The 22,330-nt window shown below is 35.0% G+C and overlaps 1 protein-coding gene across 13 annotated transcripts in view; it reads left to right on the forward strand.

Moving 5' to 3' along the window:
* The window catches only part of CCDC7 (coiled-coil domain containing 7), a 383,481-nt gene that overhangs the window by 123,145 nt on the left and 238,006 nt on the right, over window positions 1-22,330 (forward strand). For 9 of the 13 annotated variants that reach the window (XM_077896533.1, XM_077896532.1, XM_077896535.1 and 6 more), the window contains 3 exons: window positions 10,330-10,367; window positions 18,383-18,677; window positions 19,734-19,797. In XM_077896533.1, coding sequence (XP_077752659.1) covers window positions 10,330-10,367; window positions 18,383-18,677; window positions 19,734-19,797 — 397 coding nt within the window. Of the gene's footprint in view, window positions 1-280; window positions 322-10,329; window positions 10,368-18,382; window positions 18,678-19,733; window positions 19,798-22,330 lie in introns of those variants that run through there. The other 4 variants (XM_077896543.1, XM_077896545.1, XM_077896542.1 and 1 more) reach the window with 4 other exon arrangements.

Genomic DNA, 22,330 nt, shown 5'->3' on the forward strand with positions numbered 1-22,330 from the left:
ATTATTTCTTCAAACGAATCTGCCCCCTTTTGTCTCTCTTTTCCTTCTGGGATCCCTACCATGTAACTGTTATTATGCTTGACGTGTCACTGAGTTCCCTGGGTCTATTCTCATTTTGTGTGTTTTTCTTCCCTCATATCTACTTAGCTTGATTACTTTTCATTACTCTGTCCTCCAGGTTGCTGAACCGTTATACTTCTTTTTGTTTACTACTTATTCCAGATAATCTATTTTTTATTTCACTTGGTGAGTTTATTGTTTCCAATTGTTTCTTTTTTAGATCTCATCTCTTTGTGGAAAGTCTCGTGGAAGTCCTGCACTCCTTTCTCAAATCAAGCAAGTATCTTTATGAGTGTTACTTTAAAATCACCATCAGGCATATTACTTATTTTCATTTTGTTTAGGTCTTTGCTATGATTTTGTTCCATTATTTCTTTTGGGACATATTCCTCTGTTTCCTCATTTTGTCTATTGCTGTGTCTGTTTATATGTGTTAGGAAAGTCAGCTTTGTCTCCCACACTTGAAAGTAGTGGCTTTATGAAGAAGACTCTTGTGCCCCACAGTGCACAGTTTCCTTTTGTCCAGAAAATGATGCTTCAGGGATGTCTCCTATGTGTGTTGCTATAGGGATGTCCTACTATTGTGGCCAAGCTGTATTTACCTTCAGTCCAGTCTGCCATGGTTCTCTGCCTGTTGTGGGTGCCTGTGGTGTCAATGGGCCAGTCCAGGGCTGCCTTGTGCTTGAGTTGAGTCAGACCAGGTGTTTGCCAAAGATGAAGTAGCACAAAATTGCAGGGTATTTTCTCTGTGTTGTCCTCTGAGTGGTTTTATTGATGGGTGGGGCCTGCAGTCAGACCAGCTGCCTACCTCCAGCCCACTGCTGGGTTTGCAGTCAGAATGGTGTGGTTATCTTCCTTTCTTCCTGGAGCAAGACTCACTTGGAGTGGTATTGACCCTTTTCTGGGATGCTTGCCCACTGCCAGGCTTGTAGCACTGCTTTGTTGGTTTTGCCAAGAGCATGTTGGAGGGGGGTGGATCCATTTCACTGTGGCCTCTTGTCTATGCCTGGCTACAGAGAGTCTGTTCTGCCAGTCTTTGTGTGGCTTCCTGGGTTATTTATGCTGATGTGAGTCTTCTACAGGTGGTCACATCAAGGAAAATGAGCCCAAGGTCCTCCTACTCTACCATCTTCCTAGCAGCTTCTCTGCATTTTGTTTTAGAGATAGAATAATTATTTGGTTTTCTCTATGTTTTTCTGGTACTATGTTTTGGTCTCCTCTTTGGTGTCTGTTCTTTAACTCTTGGTATTTCTCTGGGTCCTGGATTCTCTTTTTATTCCCCATATTCTTTCTGAGCATGTATTATATATTTTTATGGTTTCAAGTGAAAAATAAATCTTATCTGTGTAGTGTAGATATCACCTAATTTCCTGACCTATTATCTATCAGCCCAGCTGAATTTACCTACTAGATTGGTCCACAGCATCTAAAATTCATCATGTCCTAAAATAAACTAATTACTTTCTTCTTAGACTGCTGCTTCTCCTAGTAGTCACAATTTTCTGCCATCCTCATACATCTAATTGCTGAAACTAGAATCTTGGGAATAGTTTTTTTTGTCTGTTCGTTTTTTTTTTCCCCCCTCATGGGAATCATTTTTTGTTTCCTCTGGTGTTTTTTTTTTACTCGGTCCAATTATTAGCCCTAAAATTTTGTCCCTTTTTCCCAGTTTCATTAACAATTCCCAGGAAGCCACCAGGATTCTAAATGCTTTCCCTTTCTCCAGAGTTTAGTCTTTAGTCCAGTTTATATGTTGATGTCTAGTCATCTTTCAGATTGAAATCTATTTATGTGAGCCTTCTTGCCTAAAATCTTTAATGGTTCACATTATTCTTTGGTTGAAGTACAAATTACCAGTTGTGGGCTAAGGTTCTGTCAGATTTGATCCTTTCCTGAGATGCCAGCCTCATTTTTAATTAGCATTCCCCAGCCCATTCATTGCAGATGACTACATAAGCACACATGTGTGCTCACGCGTGTGCGCACATACACACACACATTTATGTTTCAGCTACACTGAATTTCCTTAAGTTAATGGAAGACACCATGTGTTCTGTTACCTTCATGGTTTTGTATAATATGTTCTCTTTGTTTTCAACACTATTTCTCCCTCCCTTGTTTCCTAAAATTCACCGGGTTAAAAAATGAATTAGTAACAAAAAATCTCTGTTATCTTTTGGTGCATAATTAGTTACTCCACAACTTAGTGGCTTAGAAAACAAACATGCATTATTTCATAATATCTGTGAGTCAGGAGTCCAGAAAGAAGGCTTAGCTAAGTCCTCGGGTTCATGGTCTTTTACAAAGATGCAATCAAGGTGTTATTTAAAAAAAAAAAAAAGAGCTGGGCAGTAAGAGGTAAAAACAGATTTTATTCGAAGTCACTGCAATAGGAGAAAAGAGACCTCAGTATACAACTGTGTTTAACTCCTAATACACCATGGGGAAGTAGAAATTTATAGCCAAAGAGTAGGCTGGTGGACAGTGGAAAATTCTAAGAGGAAACATTTGGGAATGTAAGGGAGATTCTGGCTGAACTAACCTAACAAGATCTTTGCTGAGGATAGGCCAGGGCAATCAGGTATCACCTAAGGGATAGTGGAGGATGAGGAATGTGATTAAGTATTGAGGGAGATCAATTATGGAGAATGGGGGACTGTTGCTAAATTGGCCAATCAAGGTTCTTACTAAAATTGTATTTTAAAAGGAAGTGCACAGATAGGCCTAGGAGAAGGTTCAGGAACCTAACTAACGTTTGATCAAGAAAATCTTTATTAGTTCTCTCTTGTGTTCAAGGAAAGGCGTGATGTTCTTTCTTTGTAACAATAAGTCCATTTCTTGTTTGGTCATCTTTCTTGTTTGGTTCATTAAGGACTAACTGAATCATCTGTTAGGACTTGGTAGTTAAGACTATTTGCTTGATAGTGCTAGCGGTAAGGCATTTACTGACAAAAGTTTTTATGAAAGCAAAAACAAAGATTAATAGTTAAGAACTTAGTTTCTGAATCTAGAGGGAAGCCAGTCAAGGTTTCTAGACATTGGGCTTTAGATGATGGAGTGAGGATGGCAATCCAATACTGCAATGGATTTCTTGGTGTGATTTGAATATCTGTGGTGATGGCATTGGGTATTCCAGTGAACTTTATAAGAGGTCCATACACCAGCAGGCATGACAGCTGCCCATTCACAATCTGGCATGAGTCTGTCATGGTGATTTTCTTGTAGTTTATATCAAATCATCCAGCTTCAGCTTGGAGACCTTCAGGAAGTGGGCAGTTCTTATTCTCAATGATTTCAAGTCTAAAGGCAGAAAAATTGGAAACATTAATTTGGAAAGTTGTAGCCAGATATTGGAGGAAACTAGAATTCAGGACTTAGTTCAGTTTAAAGGTAGATAATAAAAACTTAAAGACAATGAATAGGACTAGAATTAAATACCCACAAGGGTATGTTTTTTATTTAAAAAATAATTTATCTGTGATAATTCCTAGTTCTATCAAAGATAAAGTAAGACTGATTCATTTGCAAAATAAATCTAGTCTCATTAAAATTGGCCTAATTATTTATGTAAATGCAGCAAGAATAGTGATTGACCACATAGGTCTTTGCATTTGCTTTGCTGGAATTTTTCATAAGGAATTTCAGGTTGGACTTTTAAAAACCTCTTAAGGGGGATGCCTGGGTGGCTCAGTGGTTGAGCATCAGCCTTTGGCTCAGGTGGAGATCCTAAGGTCCTGGGATTGAGTCTCACATTGGGCTCCCTGCGGGGAGTCTGCTTCTCACTCTGCCTACATCTCTGCCTCTTTCTTTGTGCCTCTCATGAATAAATAAATACAATCTTTAAAAAAATAAAATAAAATAATAAATAAAATAAAATAATAAAAGAAATAAAATAAAATACCTCTCAAGGCTAGGAAGCCAAGACAAGGATTCTCAATTAGGCTTCACAGGCAATGTTTATAGACTTGGATGAGTTCTTCTTTTCTAGAGGTCTCCAAGATATCCTGAGGTTCAGGAAGTGCCTGAAAGTGACTTTCCTTATTCACCTGTATGGTCAGAAACCATATAAGCAAGATACCAGGCAAGTTTTTGAAGGAGAGCTTTACTGGCTCCATAAAATCAACCTTAGTTCTTTAAAGTTGTCTGGTCATGACTGATTTTTTTATATCATTCTCAAATGTAACCTTCCAGTCAAAGTTTTGGTAACATAACCAATGTTTCCAATTGTGTTCTGTTTCAAAGAAAACAGATTATTTATGCAAATAACTATATTGCCATAGAGATAATACTCATTAAGAGTTTCCAAATTCAGAGGAATCAGATAGAAAAAAAGTAATTGCTTTGTCTTTGTTCACAAAGTATACTTCACCAAATTGTTGCAATTTATGGATAGCTTAAGAGAATAGAAAAGAATATTTCCTTAAATCTGGAAAAAAGTATTAAGGAAGTAGCTATGTTTCAGAGGATCATCGTAAAAAAAATCATTCTCATTAGTTGATTTAGCCCTAATCAATTCTTGTTCTACTTGATCTTGTGTTAGCAATTTATGAATCCATTAGCTTTTTTATTAGTTCTGGAAATTCTTATTAGTCCAGTGGCATGGTCTCAAAGTTATTCAAGTGGTACCATCATGGTGCATTCTTACCTGTAGCTGATTATAAACACTTTTGGAAAAGAATAAAAGTAAAACAGTAACTGCCTGTGAATGATAAGTGACAAAATGGTCAAGGTAAAAATCTAATGAGAATTCATTATAATGGAATTGACAAGGAAATTTGGTTATTTCTGTGACATAAAATATTTTAACATAATAAGCAGATAATGAAGGTACTGACAAATTTTTATGAACTTCAAGCAATTTCTGGAATACTGATATTAGTAACATATATTCCATACACATTTAGCCTAGAAAGGTTTATTCTCACTTACTTGACAATACTTTCCACATGATTTAGCATACTACATAAACATAATTAAACTTCCCTCTGAAGCCTGAACAGTTAAATTTTGCTTTTGTTTCCCTTATCTCTAGAGATGTGTCTATCAAGAAGTTGCTGTGGCTGGGATCAAAAAGGTGGCTGCCTGTGATCTTCTCTAGGATTTTGATGGATTTCTGTCTCATATTTAGGTCTTCCATCCATTTTGAATTTTTTAAAAAGATTTTATTTATTCATGAGAGACACACAGAGAGGCAGAGACACAGGCAGAGGGAGAAGCAGTCTCCATGCAGGCATCCGTATGTGGGACTTGATCCCAGGGCCCCAGGATCACGCCCTGAGCCAAAGGCAGATGCTGAACCGCTGAGCCACCCAGTAGTCCCATCCATTTTGAATTTATTTTTGTTTATGGCATAAGAAAGAATCCAGTTTCATTCTTCTGTATGTGGCTGTCCAATTTTTTTCAGCACCATTTATTGAAGAAGAAACTATCTCTTTTTCCATTGGATGATATTTTTTCCTGCTTTGTTGAAGATTTGTGACCATAGAATTGAGGGTCCATTTCTGCATTTTCTGATCTTTTCTATTGATCTATATGTCTGTTTTTATGCCAGTACCATGCCATTTTTATGATTGCAACTTTATAGTTTGGCTTGAAGTCTGCAATTGTGATGCCTCCAGCCTTGGTTTTTTTTGGTTTTTTTTTTTGTTTTTGTTTTTGTTTTTCCAATATTCCTTTGGCTATTTGAGGTCTGTTCTGGTTCCATACAAATTTTAGGATTATTTGTTCCAGCTCTGTGAAAAATGCTCATGGTATTTTGATAAGGATTGCATTGAATGTACAGATTGCTTTGGGCATCATGGACATTTTAACATTTATTCTTCCAGTACCTGAGCATGGATTGTTTTTCCATTTCATTGTGTCTTTCTCAATTTCTTTCCTAAATGTTCTGTAGTTTTTAGAGTATAGATCCTTTACTTCTTTGGTTAGGTTTATTCCTAGGTATCTTATGGGCTTTGGTGCAATTGTAAATGGGATTGACTCTTTAATTTCTCTTTCTTCTGTTTCATTGTTAGTGTATAGAAATGCAACAGACTTCTATGCATTGATTTTTATATCCTGTGACTTTGAAGCAATTCATTTTTATAGCACATTTTGTTTTTTGGTTGGATTTATAGTTTTATAATTGTAAACAGCTATAGCATAAGCTTGTTTGACTAGTGAGCGTAGGCAGAAAAAATTGTACATCTGCATGTGTCAAAGCTGACAACTCTGAATTTATGCCTGCTTTTATTTAACAACAAATTAATAATGAGCTTTATTTACCAAATATTATTTCAAATCATATGAATCCAAAAAAATTAAAACCACTGAAACATTTGTGTTAGTTTTTGGAAGTTGTCTTAGAAGTACTTAATTTATGTCAGCACTCGTTTATCTCTAAGCAAATTTGAATAGAACTCCTTTAAGAGATTTTTTTTTTTTTTTTTTTTTAGTAATTTGGTGATACCATTTGGGGAAAAATTAACACACGTATATAATACACACACATATAAATGAGCATACAAATAGATGTAAAAAGAAATCTTATAGCTTTCATTAAAGTTTAAGCTTTGAGTCAGTAAAACATTGTAATACAAACTCAACTGGTTCATATGAAAGAGTTATCTCTCATCTTTTTTCCATTTTATGTTTTTATTCGAATTGTGTTTCTGGCAAATGCGACAAGCTAAGGTTACATGTTTGCCAATATTTGTGGAGAAGACTTTAGAGACTTTTTCTGCCCTGATATGTAATCTTATGGAGGTGTGAACTAAATTTTAGTTGAGTGACTAAGGAGATACTTAGTAGCTATCTGGCTCATTCAAGTGGACAAAGTACCAATTTTGTTTTCAAATAGCCTCTTTCTCTCTTTTTGGTCTGAAGTAGTTGCTTTTGGGGGTCTGAGTCTCTTGACCCATCTCTTCATTGGGGCTGTGGGAGCCTAAAGTTCAAGTGATTACAGGGAACTGAGGGGTTGAAGTGGGAAAGGGGTAGTCTGGAAAGGTAGGCAGAAGGATGAGGGAGGTTGGTTGTTGAAGAGGGGCATATTTTTTCAGGCTGTAGGTGTCCTTCTGTCTAAAATGAGTCTCTTGTAAAATGAGCAGCAAATAGATGGATCCTGCTTTTTTATCCAGTCTGAAACCCTGCGCCTTTTGATGGGGTCATTAAGCCTGTTCACGTTCAGAGTTACTATTGAAAGATATGAGTTTAGTGTCATCATGATATCTATTCAGTCCTTGTTTTTGTGGATTGTTCCACTGGAGGAGGGTGAGGGGTGGGGGTGAATGGGTGATGGGCACTGAGGGGGGCACTTGATGGGATGAGCACTGGGTGTTATTCTGTATGTTGGCAAATTGAACACCAATAAAAAATAAATTTATTATTAAAAGAAGAAGAAGAGGAGCATACCAAAGGATTCAAGAGAGCTGTAGTGAAAAAGAGGAAAGAGAAGCAGTAGTGAGGGGAAGATAAAGGTTTCAAAGGTTTTCAGTTGATTGAGAAGTTCCCATGTTCTTAATTAATGATACTTTTATACTTGAACCAAAAGCTTAGGACTCAAACATAGCTTTTGGTCCTTACAGATAAGTCTCTTACAAAGAGAGAAGTCTGGAACTCTAATCCAGCCTCCATTTATCTGAGACTCTAACCAGATTCTAGATATACTCAGAATTTTAAAAATCAAAATCTGTCCCTTCTAGCCTCAGTGGATATGATATTTGCATGGAACAATGGTTTAAGAGTTGGACTCATGAATGGACCCTGAATCAATCAGTCAGGAGTGAAGACAAAGACTTCAAAAATGTGTAAAAATTGAGGTTCTGATTGAGTGTTTTGGAGTCCAGTGATGAACCTGATCCTATCTGAGCCACAGCAACATGGTCAAAGAAAAACAAGAACTGGGCAGTAAAAAAAAATCTGGTAAAACCAGATTTTCAAAGAATCTTTATCAATGTTGGCCTTGGCTGCATTTGTCTCAAGACCTAACTGTTGGCAGATATACTTCTGGACTCAATATACACTCATGTAACTATTGTTAGGTCTCAGATATTTGCTGGATGTTGTTTAGAGACATCAGTTCCTGGCAGGGAGGTATCTCAATAAGGCTACTTACAACATAGAAGCAAGGGTAGAAACAAGGAGAAAGAGAGGGAAACCAACATGGACGGAGGATGGTAGAATCTAATCTCAGAAGTGATACTCTATCACTTTTGCCATATCTTGTTCATTTGAACTACAGGTAGTCACAAGGGCCAGCCCAAATACAAGGGAGGGGAATACAACAGGCATGAATACCAGGAAACACGGATCACTGGGAACTATTTTTGAGGCTGCCTACAAATAGATTGATATGAGATTGTGAAAAATCTTGAACTGAATGCTAAATTAAGAAGTTTGGTCTTCAATTGTCAGAAAGAAGAGACTTGCTTGGTATTGATCCTATAATTCATAAGATCTTACCTATATATTATAACTCTAAATATATTTCTTTTCTTTTGCTGATATAGCTAGATGTCTTAGATATTACAATGCCTTGTTTGGCTGTGGAGATGTGATATTGCTAATATCAAAAGAGGGTGTTCTCAAGTGAGGTAGCATGCTCCCAGTGCTCTTAGGCCTGGCTTCATAGGGAAGCCAGTTTATCATCCTGTGCTACTGGTGATAGAAACTTGGAAAGGAGTGAAAGAAAAATATTTAGAACTCCTACTACTGGACATTAGATTACATTACACATGTCTGTCAGATATACATCTTAATAACATCCTTAAAAAAGTAGTCGCTCTTTGGTTTTGTATCTGTTTTTAAAGTTACTTATTGGGATAGTAGTCTCTCTCTTTTTTTTTTTTTATTAAAGATTTTATTTGCTTATTCATGAGAGACACAGAGATGGAAGCAGAGACACAGGCAGGGGGAAAAGCAGGCTCCATGCAGGGAGCCCAATGCGGAACTTGATCCTGGAACTTTGGGATCATGACCTGAACCAAAGACAGATGCTCAACCACTGAGTCACCCTGGTGCCCCAATAGTAGTCTTTTTTAAATTATAAGTTAGAGTAAGACCTATTATCATTTCTATGTGCCAGGAACTGAACATATTTTTCCATAAAACCCCTAGTAAATGGAGGATGATACTTTATAAATATGTTAGAATAAAATGAGATAATGTTTATCAAATGCTTTTGTATATCATGAAGCACTATGTGAATGTTAGGTTTTATCATCATTTAGTTCTAGTTATCTTCATAGTCCATCTGAAAACCTATGGTGGTATATTACTTAATATATAGACTAACTCTTGTCACATATAGGCCCATGATGGTAATGGCTCACATACCATAGAAACTTATTTCCTCATGTAAGTACTTCCAGGAAGTTCAGAGTCTGTGTTTGTGTTAGGGAGTCCTGCTTTCCAGGGTCATTCAGGTATCCTGGCATATGGAAGTTTTGCCATCTTACATTGGCTTCCTGGCCACATTGGGAATAGACATCTAGCTACCAGAAAAGAAGATGGGAGACCAAACATGAGGCAATGAGTCAGTTTTCATTGACCAGGCTTATGGCACACATCATTTTATCTCATAATTAATTTACCACATTTAACTACAGGAAGGATTGAGAAATGTAGACCAGTAATGTGCCTTAAGAAAAGAAAATTAGTTTGATGAACATTAGAAGTCTTTAACACAGATGGGTAAGGATAAGGCTAGCTAATCTCTGTATGAAAGAAGTTGAGCTAGGTAAAATTCAGGTCTGGGATAAAAATCTAGAATCAACAATATGCTACGGGAAAATATGTTATCTTCCCAAGGGGTAAGCTATTAATAAAATCACACTCTTGATGTCACCAGTTTTGATCATACACCCTAATAAGGAAATTTTGAGCATGCATTCTCAATATACTTTTGCAAATTTTTTAAATTAAAAAACACTATCATATTAGTACACTATGTATTAGTACCATCATGTTAATATACTATTGGCATTTGAATTATAGGTGCATCAAAAAGAATATTAAAAAGATAATTATATAATAGATATGTTTAAAATAATTTTTATTTACTATAAATGTAAAACCTTTGCAGTCATTTAGAAATATAATTTTGGTAGTAGTTCATCTTCTACAATGTTTCTTCTAGTGCTAGGTATGATAATTTCTTAGCTTTTTTGACACCTTAATCTTACAAAGTTGTCATATTTAAAAACCTACTTTGAATGATACTTTTCTAAATAATTTAATGTGAACATTTAATGTTCATGTTTGTGTATTTAAATTTAGCATTCTTTATCACAGATCTCAAGCATCCCAAATGGAAGCCCAACTGACAAGAGGTAAAGCATTTAAAAATATTATTTCTCTAACTTTTATTGGAAAATCAGCAATTCTAAATTCAGTATAATAAAACAACTTGGTTTTTATCTTTACTTAAAATATTATACTCTTTGAAATTAATTTTATTTTTAAATTTTTTTAATAATTTATTTTTTATTGGTGTTCAATTTGCCAACATACAGAATAACACCCATTGCTCATCCCTCCAAGTACCCCCCTCAGTGCCTGTCACCCATTCACCCCCACCCCCGCCCTCCTCTCCTTCCACCACCCCTAGTTCGTTTCCCGGAGTTAGGACTCTTTCTGTTCTGTCTCCCTTTCTGATATTTCCACCCACTTCTTCTCCCTTCCCTTATATTCCCTTTCACTATTATTTATATTCCCCAAATGAATGGGACCATATAATGTTTGTTTTTCTCCGATTGACTTATTTCACTCAGCATAATACCCTCCAGTTCCATCCACATTGAAGCAAATGATGGGTATTTGTCATTTCTAATGGCTGAGTAATATTCCATTGTATACATAAACCACATCTTCTTATCCATTCATCTGTCGATGGACACCGAGGCTCCTTCCACAGTTTGGCTATTGTGGCCATTGCTGCTATAAACATCGGGGTGCAGGTGTCCCGGCGTTTCACTGCATCTGTATCTTTGGAGTAAATCCCCAGCAGTGCAATTGCTGGGTCGTAGGGCAGGTCTATTTTTAACTCTTTGAGGAACCTCCACACAGTTTTCCAGAGTGGCTGCACCAGTTCACATTCCCACCAACAGTGTAAGAGGGTTCCCTTTTCTCCGCATCCTCTACAACATTTGTGGTTTCCTGCCTTGTTAGTTTTCCCCATTCTCACTGGTGTGAGGTGGTATCTCATTGTGGTTTTGATTTGTATTTCCCTGATGGCAAGTGATGCGGAGCATTTTCTCATGTGCGCGTTGGCCAGGTCTATGTCTTCCTCTGTGAGATTTCTCTTCATGTCTTTTGCCCATTTCATGATTGGATTGTTTGTTTCTTTGGTGTTGAGTTTAATAAGTTCTTTATAGATCTTGGAAACTAGCCCTTTATCTGATATGTCATTTGCAAATATCATCTCCCATTCTGTAGGTTTTCTGTCTTTGAGTTTTGTTGACTGTATCCTTTGCTGTGCAAAAGCTTCTTATCTTGATGAAGTCCCAATAGTTCAATTTTGCTTTTGTTTCTTTTGCCTTCGTGGATGTATCTTGCAAGAAGTTGCTGTGGCCGAGTTCAAAAAGCGTGTTGCCTGTGTTCTTCTCTAGGATTTTGATGGAATCTTGTCTCACATTTAGATCTTTCATCCATTTTGAGTTTATCTTTGTGTATGGTGAGAGGGAGTGGTCTAGTTTCATTCTTCTGCATGTGGATGTCCAATTTTCCCAGGACCATTTATTGAAGAGACTGTCTTTCTTCCAGTGGATAGTCTTTCCTCCTTTATTGAATATTAGTTGACCATAAAGTTGAGGGTCCACTTCTGGATTCTCTACTCTGTTCCATTGATCTATGTGTCTGTTTTTGTGCCAGTACCACACTGTTTTGATGATCATAGCTTTGTAATACAACTTGAGGCCCGGCATTGTGATGCCACCATATTTGGTTTACTTTTTCAACATTCCTTTGGTATTAAGAGTCTTTTGTGGTTCCATACATAATTTAGGATTATTTGTTCCAGTTCTGTAAAAAAAAGTTGATGGTGTTTTGATAGAGGTTGCATTGAATTTATAGATTGCTCTAGGTAACATAGACATCTTAACAATATTTTTTCTTCCAATCCATGAGTATGAAATGCTTTTCCATTCGTTGTGTCTTCCTCAATGTTTTTCATGAGTGTTCTATAGCTTTCAGAGTATAAATCCTTTACCTGTTTAGTTAGGTTTATTCCTAGGTATCTTACAGTTTTTGGTGCAATTGTAAATGGGATTGACTCCTTAATTTCTCTTTCTTTTGTCTCATTGTTAATATGTAGAAATGTAACTGATTTCTGTACATTGATTTTATATCCTGCCACATTGTCAAATTGCTGTATGAGTTCTAGCAATTTTGGGGTTTTCCACGTAGAATATCATGTCATTTCAGCAGTCAGTTTGAATTCAAAGTGCTCTCAGCAGCTTGGAAATGCAGCATAAGGCATTTTCCTTCAGGAAGAGGGGGAAACCTTTGGAACAATTTTGAAAAACAAAGATTATTAGTTCCCTCTCCCTCCTTAGTGCCTCCCAAGTTCCTGAGGTTTTGTTTTTTATCAGGTGTTTTCATTCAGTAATTAAAACTTTATATTTTTTCTGAATCATGTTCTACTTCCATCCAGATCTTTTGGCTGGAGGCCAGTCAAAGTGTGCAAGAAGGACAAAAGCACTTTTGCAGTAAAGCACTTTTATATATCTTAATCAGAAAGATACAAATGTTTAGGAATTGATCAGGACAAATTCTGAATTTTCAAAAATTTCAAAATGGATTTACATAACTTCCCATCCCTTTTGTTCTGATCATTTATCCAGTGAGCAGCCTAGAAAAAAGAAATCAATTTCTTTGTGGGAACACATCCTTTTAAAAGTCAAACTGACTTACTAAAATGTGTATACTAGGAGACAGGTGAGCGATGTAGAGTCAGAGTATCAGTCCATTTTTGCAAACTACAATGAATCTAGCAAGTCAAACACAATAATCAACAACTAGAAAGGGAGTTGAGATTTTGTTAAAAGCATGCAGTGGCCACATTCCTTGAGATGTGCCCTCCCCCAACTTGTAGCTTTCATCAGGGAAAGTGAGGAATATAGTTAGTCTCTGTATACAGAGTAGATCAGCAGCTGAATTTAAGATGGTTTCGTCAGAGAACAAGCTCTTGTCTGTGGATATGTGATCTACATGGTGCAGTCTGCATACATGATGTTTTTGGAGTTTAGGACACCTCAAAGACAGGTGTCCTAAATCTGGAGCTGTCTCAGAGTCTGATTAAGTCTGCTTTTCATTCTTTAGAATAACCCATGCTGAGGCTGAAATAGTCCATAGCAGACAGTGTCAGGTTTCAGCTGAGTCAGGTCCAGGCAATTAGGATCTGTGAGTTAGCTTTTTTCTTTAATAATTATTTTTTTAATTAATAGCAAAGCTGAGATGCCGTGGAGAGAGCCCCATTACTAGTCCAAATGGCAATGAAGGTGTTACCAAACCTACTTTGTCAGTCTTAGAGTACAAAATGATTCACTCAAACATATGCACATCAGGCCAGAAAATCATCATCGTCACTAACGATCAAATGTCTGATTTTACAAGAGCTTATTAACAACCAAAAAACCGCTGTTTAAAACACCAAAAGTGTATCTTTATTTAGAGATTGTCTCTCTTGCTCCTGGTGCCCTTCTTTTTCCAGAGCTTCTGATAGGCAAAAACAATTAATTATGGAATCTTGTCCTGTTTTCAATAGCCAAAGAATTTAAATTCCAAGCCACCATTGGCAGCAAAATCCCCTTAACACTTTTTCTTTGCAACTTTCCCTGATCATGATGCCAACTGTATTGGGGAATCCCCAAAGCCACCCTAGGGGTATACTGATTTGGGAAGACTTACAGGGCTCAGAACATAGTCATTATGATATTATAGTAAAAGTTTACAAAGCAGAATCACTAAAGGGAAAAGACACGTAGGGCAAAGTTTGGAAGACACTGGGTACAAACATCCAAGAGTCCTTTCTTTGTAGCAACACATGAGATGTCTACTAGTTAAGGTCATTAGAGACTCAGTACCTAGAGATTTTACTGGTAGCTGGTCTTGTAGACACCCTGTTCCTACCGTGTACCAAAACCCCATATTCCCAGAAGGAAAGCAAATGTTCAGCATAAATGATATTTACAGTTTGGGCACAATCAGCCACTTTTATCAATTCTAGGGATAATGGAAACCCTGGTAACTCCTGGATGCCACTCATGGGTCAATCTTGTAAACAGGCCTATGTTAAGGATAAAAGTCTTAGCCCTGCTATGTTCATTCTTTTTTTTTTTTTTTTTTTGTTAATTCCTTTTTACACATCATGTAATATTGAGTATATAGTAAGTTTAGCAATACTTGAGGTCTTACTCTCTAGAGAGCCAGAAAGGACAGGGCTCCATTTCAGTTTGTCTTATCTGTGTAACTCTGTTAAGATCATTCCAAATTTTGTATCAGCTTGATAGTATTCCTCCCTTTGTTGCAAAAGAGGCCAACCATAAAGTCTCTTCTCTGTCCTGTTTTAAGTCCTTTTCAGGTTTTAGTATTGGCTTGACTCTCAGTCACAATTTCTCTAGGCTTTGCTGACCTAGCCTCTTTGACTTCCCTTAGTAAGGTACTGTAGCCACCTATTTATAAGTTTATTGCTCCAGATTTTTCTTTTATAGAGAAATCTTCCCATTTCAGGTTTCATTAGTCTGTGGACTATGCAACTATCCTACCTACTTAGAGGTTATGGTATCCCATATCTCTGGGGCTACCTGAGCTCTTGTCATTCTAGTTTGGTTAAGTAATTTGCCTCTCTGGGGCTTTTGTGACTATATATAATATGGCCACTGAGATTTTGGCCATTCCAACTCAATAGGTTGTCTGATATAAGGCTTCCAGGGGATTTATTTCTCACCTCAGTGGTGGCCCAATCAAACTAGTTCTATTTTCAAAGGCTGTAATATCCAGACAAGTCATATACAACTAAATATACAATGTAATTTGTTACAATAAAATAGTATTTATTGAAAAAACCTTATAAGCAGAATAGAAGCAGAACACATGTAATATTCCAAGCTCTGTTTTGCACAGGGAAATGTTTGGGCTAGAGACAACTTGATGGATAATGGAAAGTGCTCTAGGGTAAGGATCCCAGTCACATACTAGTTTATATATTTATAGAGAAATTGGGAGGGGTGCAGAGAAAAATAGATGATTCTGTAACTGCAAAATTCCCTGATGAAGGGGCAGTAGATGTGTCAATAAAAGAGTGTGTGGAGGGAGTTCATAGTCCAATTTTGTAAGTATCAGTGAAAGATTTTGAGAATCTCTGCCAAGCTACTGGCTGGAGAAATGGAAATATCCAGGGCCATGCAAGAGAAAATATGTATATCACTCTCATTAACCAATAATTTGTTTTTCTAGTTTATTTCCTAGAATAGTTTCCCCTTTCTGTTTCATATAATTTCCTTATTTTATAGTTTAAGTCCTATTTTTAATTATTTCAGGAATAACAATAGCTATAAACATTTTCAGTATAAGATATGTTTACACATTTACAAACTATTTCTAAGTAGACCAGCCTTATTTTCTCTAGGTGAAATAATCCTAAGTATCTTAACATTTTATTTTTCCAGGCTTTTAATCATTTGCATTTTTATCAAATCTTTTCAAAACTTTTTGAGTTCCTTTTTAGTTGAGGAGCCTGAAACTAATCACTATGAAGAATTTGACCAATAATAATATAATCTTTAAAACTATCAAGATATGATAGTTTTTGAATGTTAATTTTACATTCATTATATTGAAATTTTCTTCTAAAGTTAATTTTTAGAAACATTTAAGGTTGTACTACACACTTTGAATCCTAGCTCTTTTGTTTTCTTTATATATATAAATGCATTCTACATATTCTATTATTGAAGATAATATCAAATCCATTCTCCTCTATATTTCCATTATTCAGTGTATGTATCAATACTTAAAAGAGAGTTTTTTTTTTCCTAAGGGAGGAGGGAAATGCCTTGGGAATTGTGTTGACAATTTAGAAAATGGTTGGAGTTAAAGTTAATAAGGAAAGCTGAGAAATAGAAGGTGTTGGAATAGAAACAGACAACTCAGGACAGGTTGAGGAATCATCCATTTTGTCTGGATGACAATGTGTTAAAAGGGTGTCTAATGATATGCATAACAGATTTGCCTTTACATATCTATTTGCTTGGTGAAAAAAGGATAGAATGCTCAGATCTTCAGATTAACAAATACTTTTGCAAGCAAGAGTAGATGTATTCTTTATATCACTTCAGTGGCGTTGAAGACTGTCATGTAGAATGCTATCAACATTCTTATATCAAAGCTGTTGAAATACATGCTTATAAGTATACTATTATATTGTAAGTTTTTAGCACAGAGTGATGGCTAGAAAGAATCTTAATCACAAGTGAATGACAAATGATGCACATTTAGCAAGACTTATAAAATATATTTAGGTTGTTTTGATAATTTACCAAAGAATGGGGATAGGGCCGATCATTATTATTTTATGTGTGAATATAGGCTGACTTTCATAGACTTTATATTCTCTTCCTCCTTTCTTCTCTTCCTCCTCCTTCTGTTTTCCTCCTCCTTTTCCCTCCATTTCCTCTTCTTTTCTTTTATCATTCAAGCAAACATCTGGCCTTGAAAGTATGCCTGTCTCCACTTCTTAGAGCTGTCTGTTTGGTTGGTGTGAGCTTGAATACAGTACTGCTTGCATAAATTTATAGTGTTTTTCATTTCCTGTCCCTTCCCTCAGGAGTATTATGGTGTTATGCAATGACTGTCCTTTATGATTGTAGAAGCCAGTATAAATGGGGAATGTTGCATGTGGGAGTATGGTCATAAACAAACTTTGTATTATAGTCTTTGTATTGTATTTAAGGCTTGTTCTCAAGATTGCCACATATTTTCTCTATTGTTATAGTAGGATCATTTGCCTCTATTGTTATAGTAGAATCAAATGATTAATGATATCTCCTCATAAATATTTCAAAATCTTTAAAAGTATTTTGCTTTCTACTTATAGCTATGTGGTAATAGTGGTAACATGAGTGGTCATGCAGCTACTAATAGCTGCAGGTATGTTTGTAAAAAAAAGCATCAATTTATATCATGTACTTGAACAGTTGTTATGCTTCAATGGCCTAAAAATGATGAGTCCTCTAGGATATATCTTCAAAAATGGTTTCCAGAAGAGTGTTAGGCTATTTTATAACTAGTCATTTTAAATTCAAATGCATAATAAAACTATTAAGTCATGTTTGAGGCTGAGATATCCTTGATTTATGACAAGCAGCCATCTTTTCTCCTTAACTTTAATATTGGAATCTGTTTTATAACTACTACAAAAGTCTTTCATAAATGATGTCTTTTTAACCATCAATTATCTTACACTTTTGTTCTAGAATTGTCTTCCATATGCCTCTTTTTTATAATTCAAACTCTGGTGTTGGAAATTCATCTCAAACCAACAGATTAGGATGAGTGAAATAGTTACATTGTAAAATTTTGCATCTGCATGACCAAAATTCAAATTATTTTAGGCACTGCAACAAACCTTAGGCAGATTATATTAACTGGAATAATAGCTGTATAAAGTGAAGAACCATCAAATTCTCTTGCATTTGATAGGACCAGAAAAGCTATGTCAAATTCTATAGAACATAGCTAGTTGGACCTTTAAATTATCATCTAAAGTGGAATGCTGGAACAAGCATAAATTGGGACTGTGTAGACAAACCATGACATATGGTTACCCTAGTCCTGGCCCCCTAATAAGCTGAGCCTGCCAACTGGTGAAGAATAATTACTTACTACCTTGAAGAAAACTAACTCAGAGCTTGGAAATTGACTCTGGTAGAAGACAGTGATCTTTTAATATTAAAACTGCTATAGAGAAATTTTTATTTTCATTCTGAAATGAAATTGTGGAAAAATAACTTTGGAATAAATGTGACTGAAGGGCATCTTCTAAAACATCTTGTGTTCTACTTTGTGTGACCAAATATTTTTTGTTCTGTGCCTGTTATGATCTTGAATAGCTCTTATGTTAAGTATTTTAAAAGTTATTTAATTCTGTATATCTATTTTAATTCCTAAAAGATATATTATCTTCAACTTGTTATCTAGTAGCAACTTCATATTTGTATTACCATTCATTAATGGATAATTATGATTGCCTATTTAATATTCTCATAGATTATTAAAATGATTCTTAAATTAAAAATTTAAAATGTTCTTCACATAATCTAATACCAGATATTTTGTAATTCTAAAGCTCAGAGAAGAAAAGAGCTAGCTCTGCTATTTCAGATCTTTCACAGATCCTAAACACTCAAGATGGTTCAGCTTTTTTAAGGAGTTCAAATGAAGTTTCAGCTGATAAAGACTTATCCTACACGCTTCCATTAAAGACCCATGAGAAACCATTAACAAGACTATTATCAAACAAGGAGATTGAAGATTTACTGTCTGGCAAAGCATCACTTCAAGGGAGTGAAACAGCTACAGCATCATTCATTTCACCCTCTGTTCTCACTAAAAGAAAGCCAATGGGTAGTGACATCTCAAAGGTAAGATATAGTACAATAATTTGAAAGCTGTGTACTTTGAATTGCTAGACTCCTTTAATATTTTAAGTAAATGTTAAAACTCATTAATATTTTCTTATTTAAAGGTAATAAAATTTTATATTTTAATATAATCTGTTTTATATTTAGGATGTTTAAAGTAATATTTGAGAATCAGAGTGATATTTTTACATAAAAATTCTAAGCTGTATCAACAAAGAAGTTGTGGCTTAGATTAGAGTTTTAATGATAAAAGATACACAATTCCTAACTGAGATAGAGAAATTATCATTTCAGGTTCATCTAGAAAAATATTTTCAAATAGGTAATTGTGAAACATTGTTTTGAAATGATTTTATATTCCTTAAACAATGCCTAGAAAATTATCAGAATTGCTTTTGTTAAAACAGTATTTGACTAGGAAAATCTTTTTTTTTTTTAATATTTTATTCATTTATTCATGAGACACATACAGAGAGAGGCAGAGACATAGGCAGAGGAAGAAGCAGGCTTTCTGCAGGGAGCTGATGTGTGATTCAACCCAGGACCCCAGGATCGCACTCTGAGCTGAAGGAAGATGCTCAACCACTGAGCTACCTAGGTGTCCCTGATTAGAAAACTCTTAAAGCAAAAATACTGGGAGAAAAGATGATAAAAGGGCTGTATATATTTGACATGTATCTACAATATATTTTTATCATAGAATTTATTAAAATGACCTTAAAAATAATTTCATAAGTCATTTGAGTTAGTCTAGAGATTGAATCAGACTAATATATAAATCTAAACTAGAATCATCATCATTATTAACATGATTTATTTGCAATTATTTATGAGGAGGATCACAATATAGCTTGGGTTCCCTCCACATACATGTTCCTAAATGCTTTTCAGATCCATTAATTGTTTTCATGCTTTTATTTGATGCATTCATACATAAAAGTAAAACATTTATCTAATGATGTTGTAGATATGAGTAAAAGTTCTTGCTCTGAAAGAAGGTAATTAGAGTTACAAGATATAAATTTGAAATTACTTATTATAACTTTTGTCATTAAGGCTGCTGTTGTAGAAGAGAAATTACAAAGTAAGACTGAAAGACAAGAAGCAAGAGAATTTCAAGGTAAAAAGATTTTTTGTTTTGTAAGATAAAAATGTGAATGATTGTGTGTTCCCATGGTATAATTTTAAATAAATGAAAAGAGAATATTATTAAATATGGAAATAACTCTCTGGACAGTCATCACATAATATAAAAACATATTGACTAGTATGTAAAAATTAATTCGGTGAGTGAACATTACATTACCCATAGTTTATTTCAACTAAGATCTGTGTAAAAGGGAAGTGATAGCTTTGCATTAATAAAATAACAGTATTTGGCATTATGAATTCTTAACATGATATAATGCCAAAAATTCATCAAGATACAACAAGAAAAAGATGCTTTGTGGTATAAATAATTAATATTTTAGCTAGATTCTTTAGATGTTTTATATAATATATTTTAAAATGGGGTGCCTGAGTGGCTCAGTTGGTTAAGTGTCTGACTCTGGATTTCAGCTCAGGTCATAATCTCAGGGTCCTGAGACTGAGTCTGCATGAGGCTCTGTGCTTGGGGTGGAGCCTGATTAAGATCCTCCCTCTGCCCCTCCCTCATCAACTTGAGCATACTTTCTGTCTTAAAAATAAATGTGTGTATATATATATATATATATATAAATTAAAACAGTGATAAATTTGTTCTTCCTATCTAACATATATAATTTTAATAATCAATCTGTGTCTTTCTACATTGGCTGGAACTTTCAAAATAAAATTAAATGGTTGTGATGCAGAGTGCAAGAGAATTACTCTTCTATTGTACTTTGAGATAAGAGTACCTCTACTGTTTCACCTATGTTACCACGTTGAGATAATCATGCCTTATTATGAGGTAGTTTTTATTCAAAGTTTGTTAGAAACTTAAACCAATAGTTGGCCTGAATTTAACCAATCTACTAAAAATTTTATTGTGATAAAAATATGTAACATAAAGTTTGCCATTTTAATCATCTTTTAAGTGTGCAATTCATTGGTATTAATGACATTCACAATGTTGTACAATCATCACTACCTCTATCTCCACAACTTTTCATCACCCCCAAGAGAAATTCATTAAGCAATAACTCCCATTCCTGCCTCTGTCCAGCCTCTGTAACCTCTAATTTTCTTTTTATTTCTAGCAACATGCCTAGTATATTTCATATAAATAAATCATACAACATTTGTCCTTTTGTATCTGGCCTATTTCACTTAGCATAATGTTTTCAAGTTTCATCCATGATGTGTTAGAACTTCATTCCTTTTTTATGGCTGAAAAATATTCCATTATATGTATATATCACATTTTGTTTATCCATTTACCTGCTGATGAACATTTGGATTGTTTCCATCTTTTGGCTATTATGAATAATGCTGCAATAAACATGGTATCTGGTAACTTTATTTTTATTTCTTTTATATTTTTTAAAAATATTGATTGATTGATTGATTGAGAGAGAAGGGAGAGAGACAGAGCATGAGCAGGGGAGAGGAGGCCAACTCACCACTAGGCAGGGAGCCTGATGAGGTGCTTGATCCCAGGACTTTGAAATCATGACCTGAACCCAAGGCAGACAGAAACTTAACCTACTGAGCCACAGTAGTAACCTACTGAACCAGGTGCTCCTGGTTGCTGTTTAAATCTCTGTTTTCAATTATTTGGAGTAGGGGTGTAATTGCTGGAGCATATGAGAATTGAAATTTTGCTTTTTGAGAAACTGCCTGTTTTCCACAGTGACTGCACCACAAGCAGTATAGAGTATATACTGCCCTGTCCAGTAAAAAAATCTGTGTATTACTTTTGACTCCCCAAAAACTTAACTACTAATGGTTTACAGTTCACTAGAGCAGTACTGATAACACAGCCAATTAACACATAGTTGGTAATATATATATTACACTGTAATATATATGTATAAATGATATACTGTATTCTTACAACAAAACAAAAGAAATTGTTAAGCAAATCAGAGGGAAAAGAAAATAAATCTACAGTACACACATTTATTAAAAAATTCTGCATATAAGTGGACCCATGCAGTTCAAGCCATGTTATTCAAGGGCCAACTGTGAAAAATCTTATCATTTGCAAATAATGAAAATTTTAATTCTTTATTTCTTATTTGCATTTATTTCTTTGTCTTGTCTCATTGCTCTAGCTAGGACTTCCAGTACTGTGTTGAATATGAATACACTTGCCTTGTTCATGATCTTATGGTAAAAGCTTTACATTTTTCTTCAGAGTGTGTTAGCTGAAGGTTTGTCATAGGTTGACTTATGTACCTTCTATCTTTAAGCTCCTATACCTAAGCTGTTGATGGTTTTTATCATCAAAGGATGTTGTCTTTTGCTAAATGCTTTTCCTGCATCTATTAAAGTGATTATGATTTTTATTTTTAATTCTATTAAAAATAGAAATATTACAATTATTGTGATAATTGTGAAATTATTGTAATAATTGTGAAGTATCACAATTATTGATTTATGTAAAAAGAACTATCCCTGCATTTCAGGGGTAAATTGCACTTGGTCATAGTGTATAGTCCTGTTAATGAGTTCTTAAATTTGGTTTG

The sequence above is a fragment of the Canis aureus genome, chromosome 5 (genome assembly GCF_053574225.1).
Source record: "Canis aureus isolate CA01 chromosome 5, VMU_Caureus_v.1.0, whole genome shotgun sequence".
Classification (NCBI taxonomy): Eukaryota; Metazoa; Chordata; class Mammalia; order Carnivora; family Canidae; genus Canis; species Canis aureus.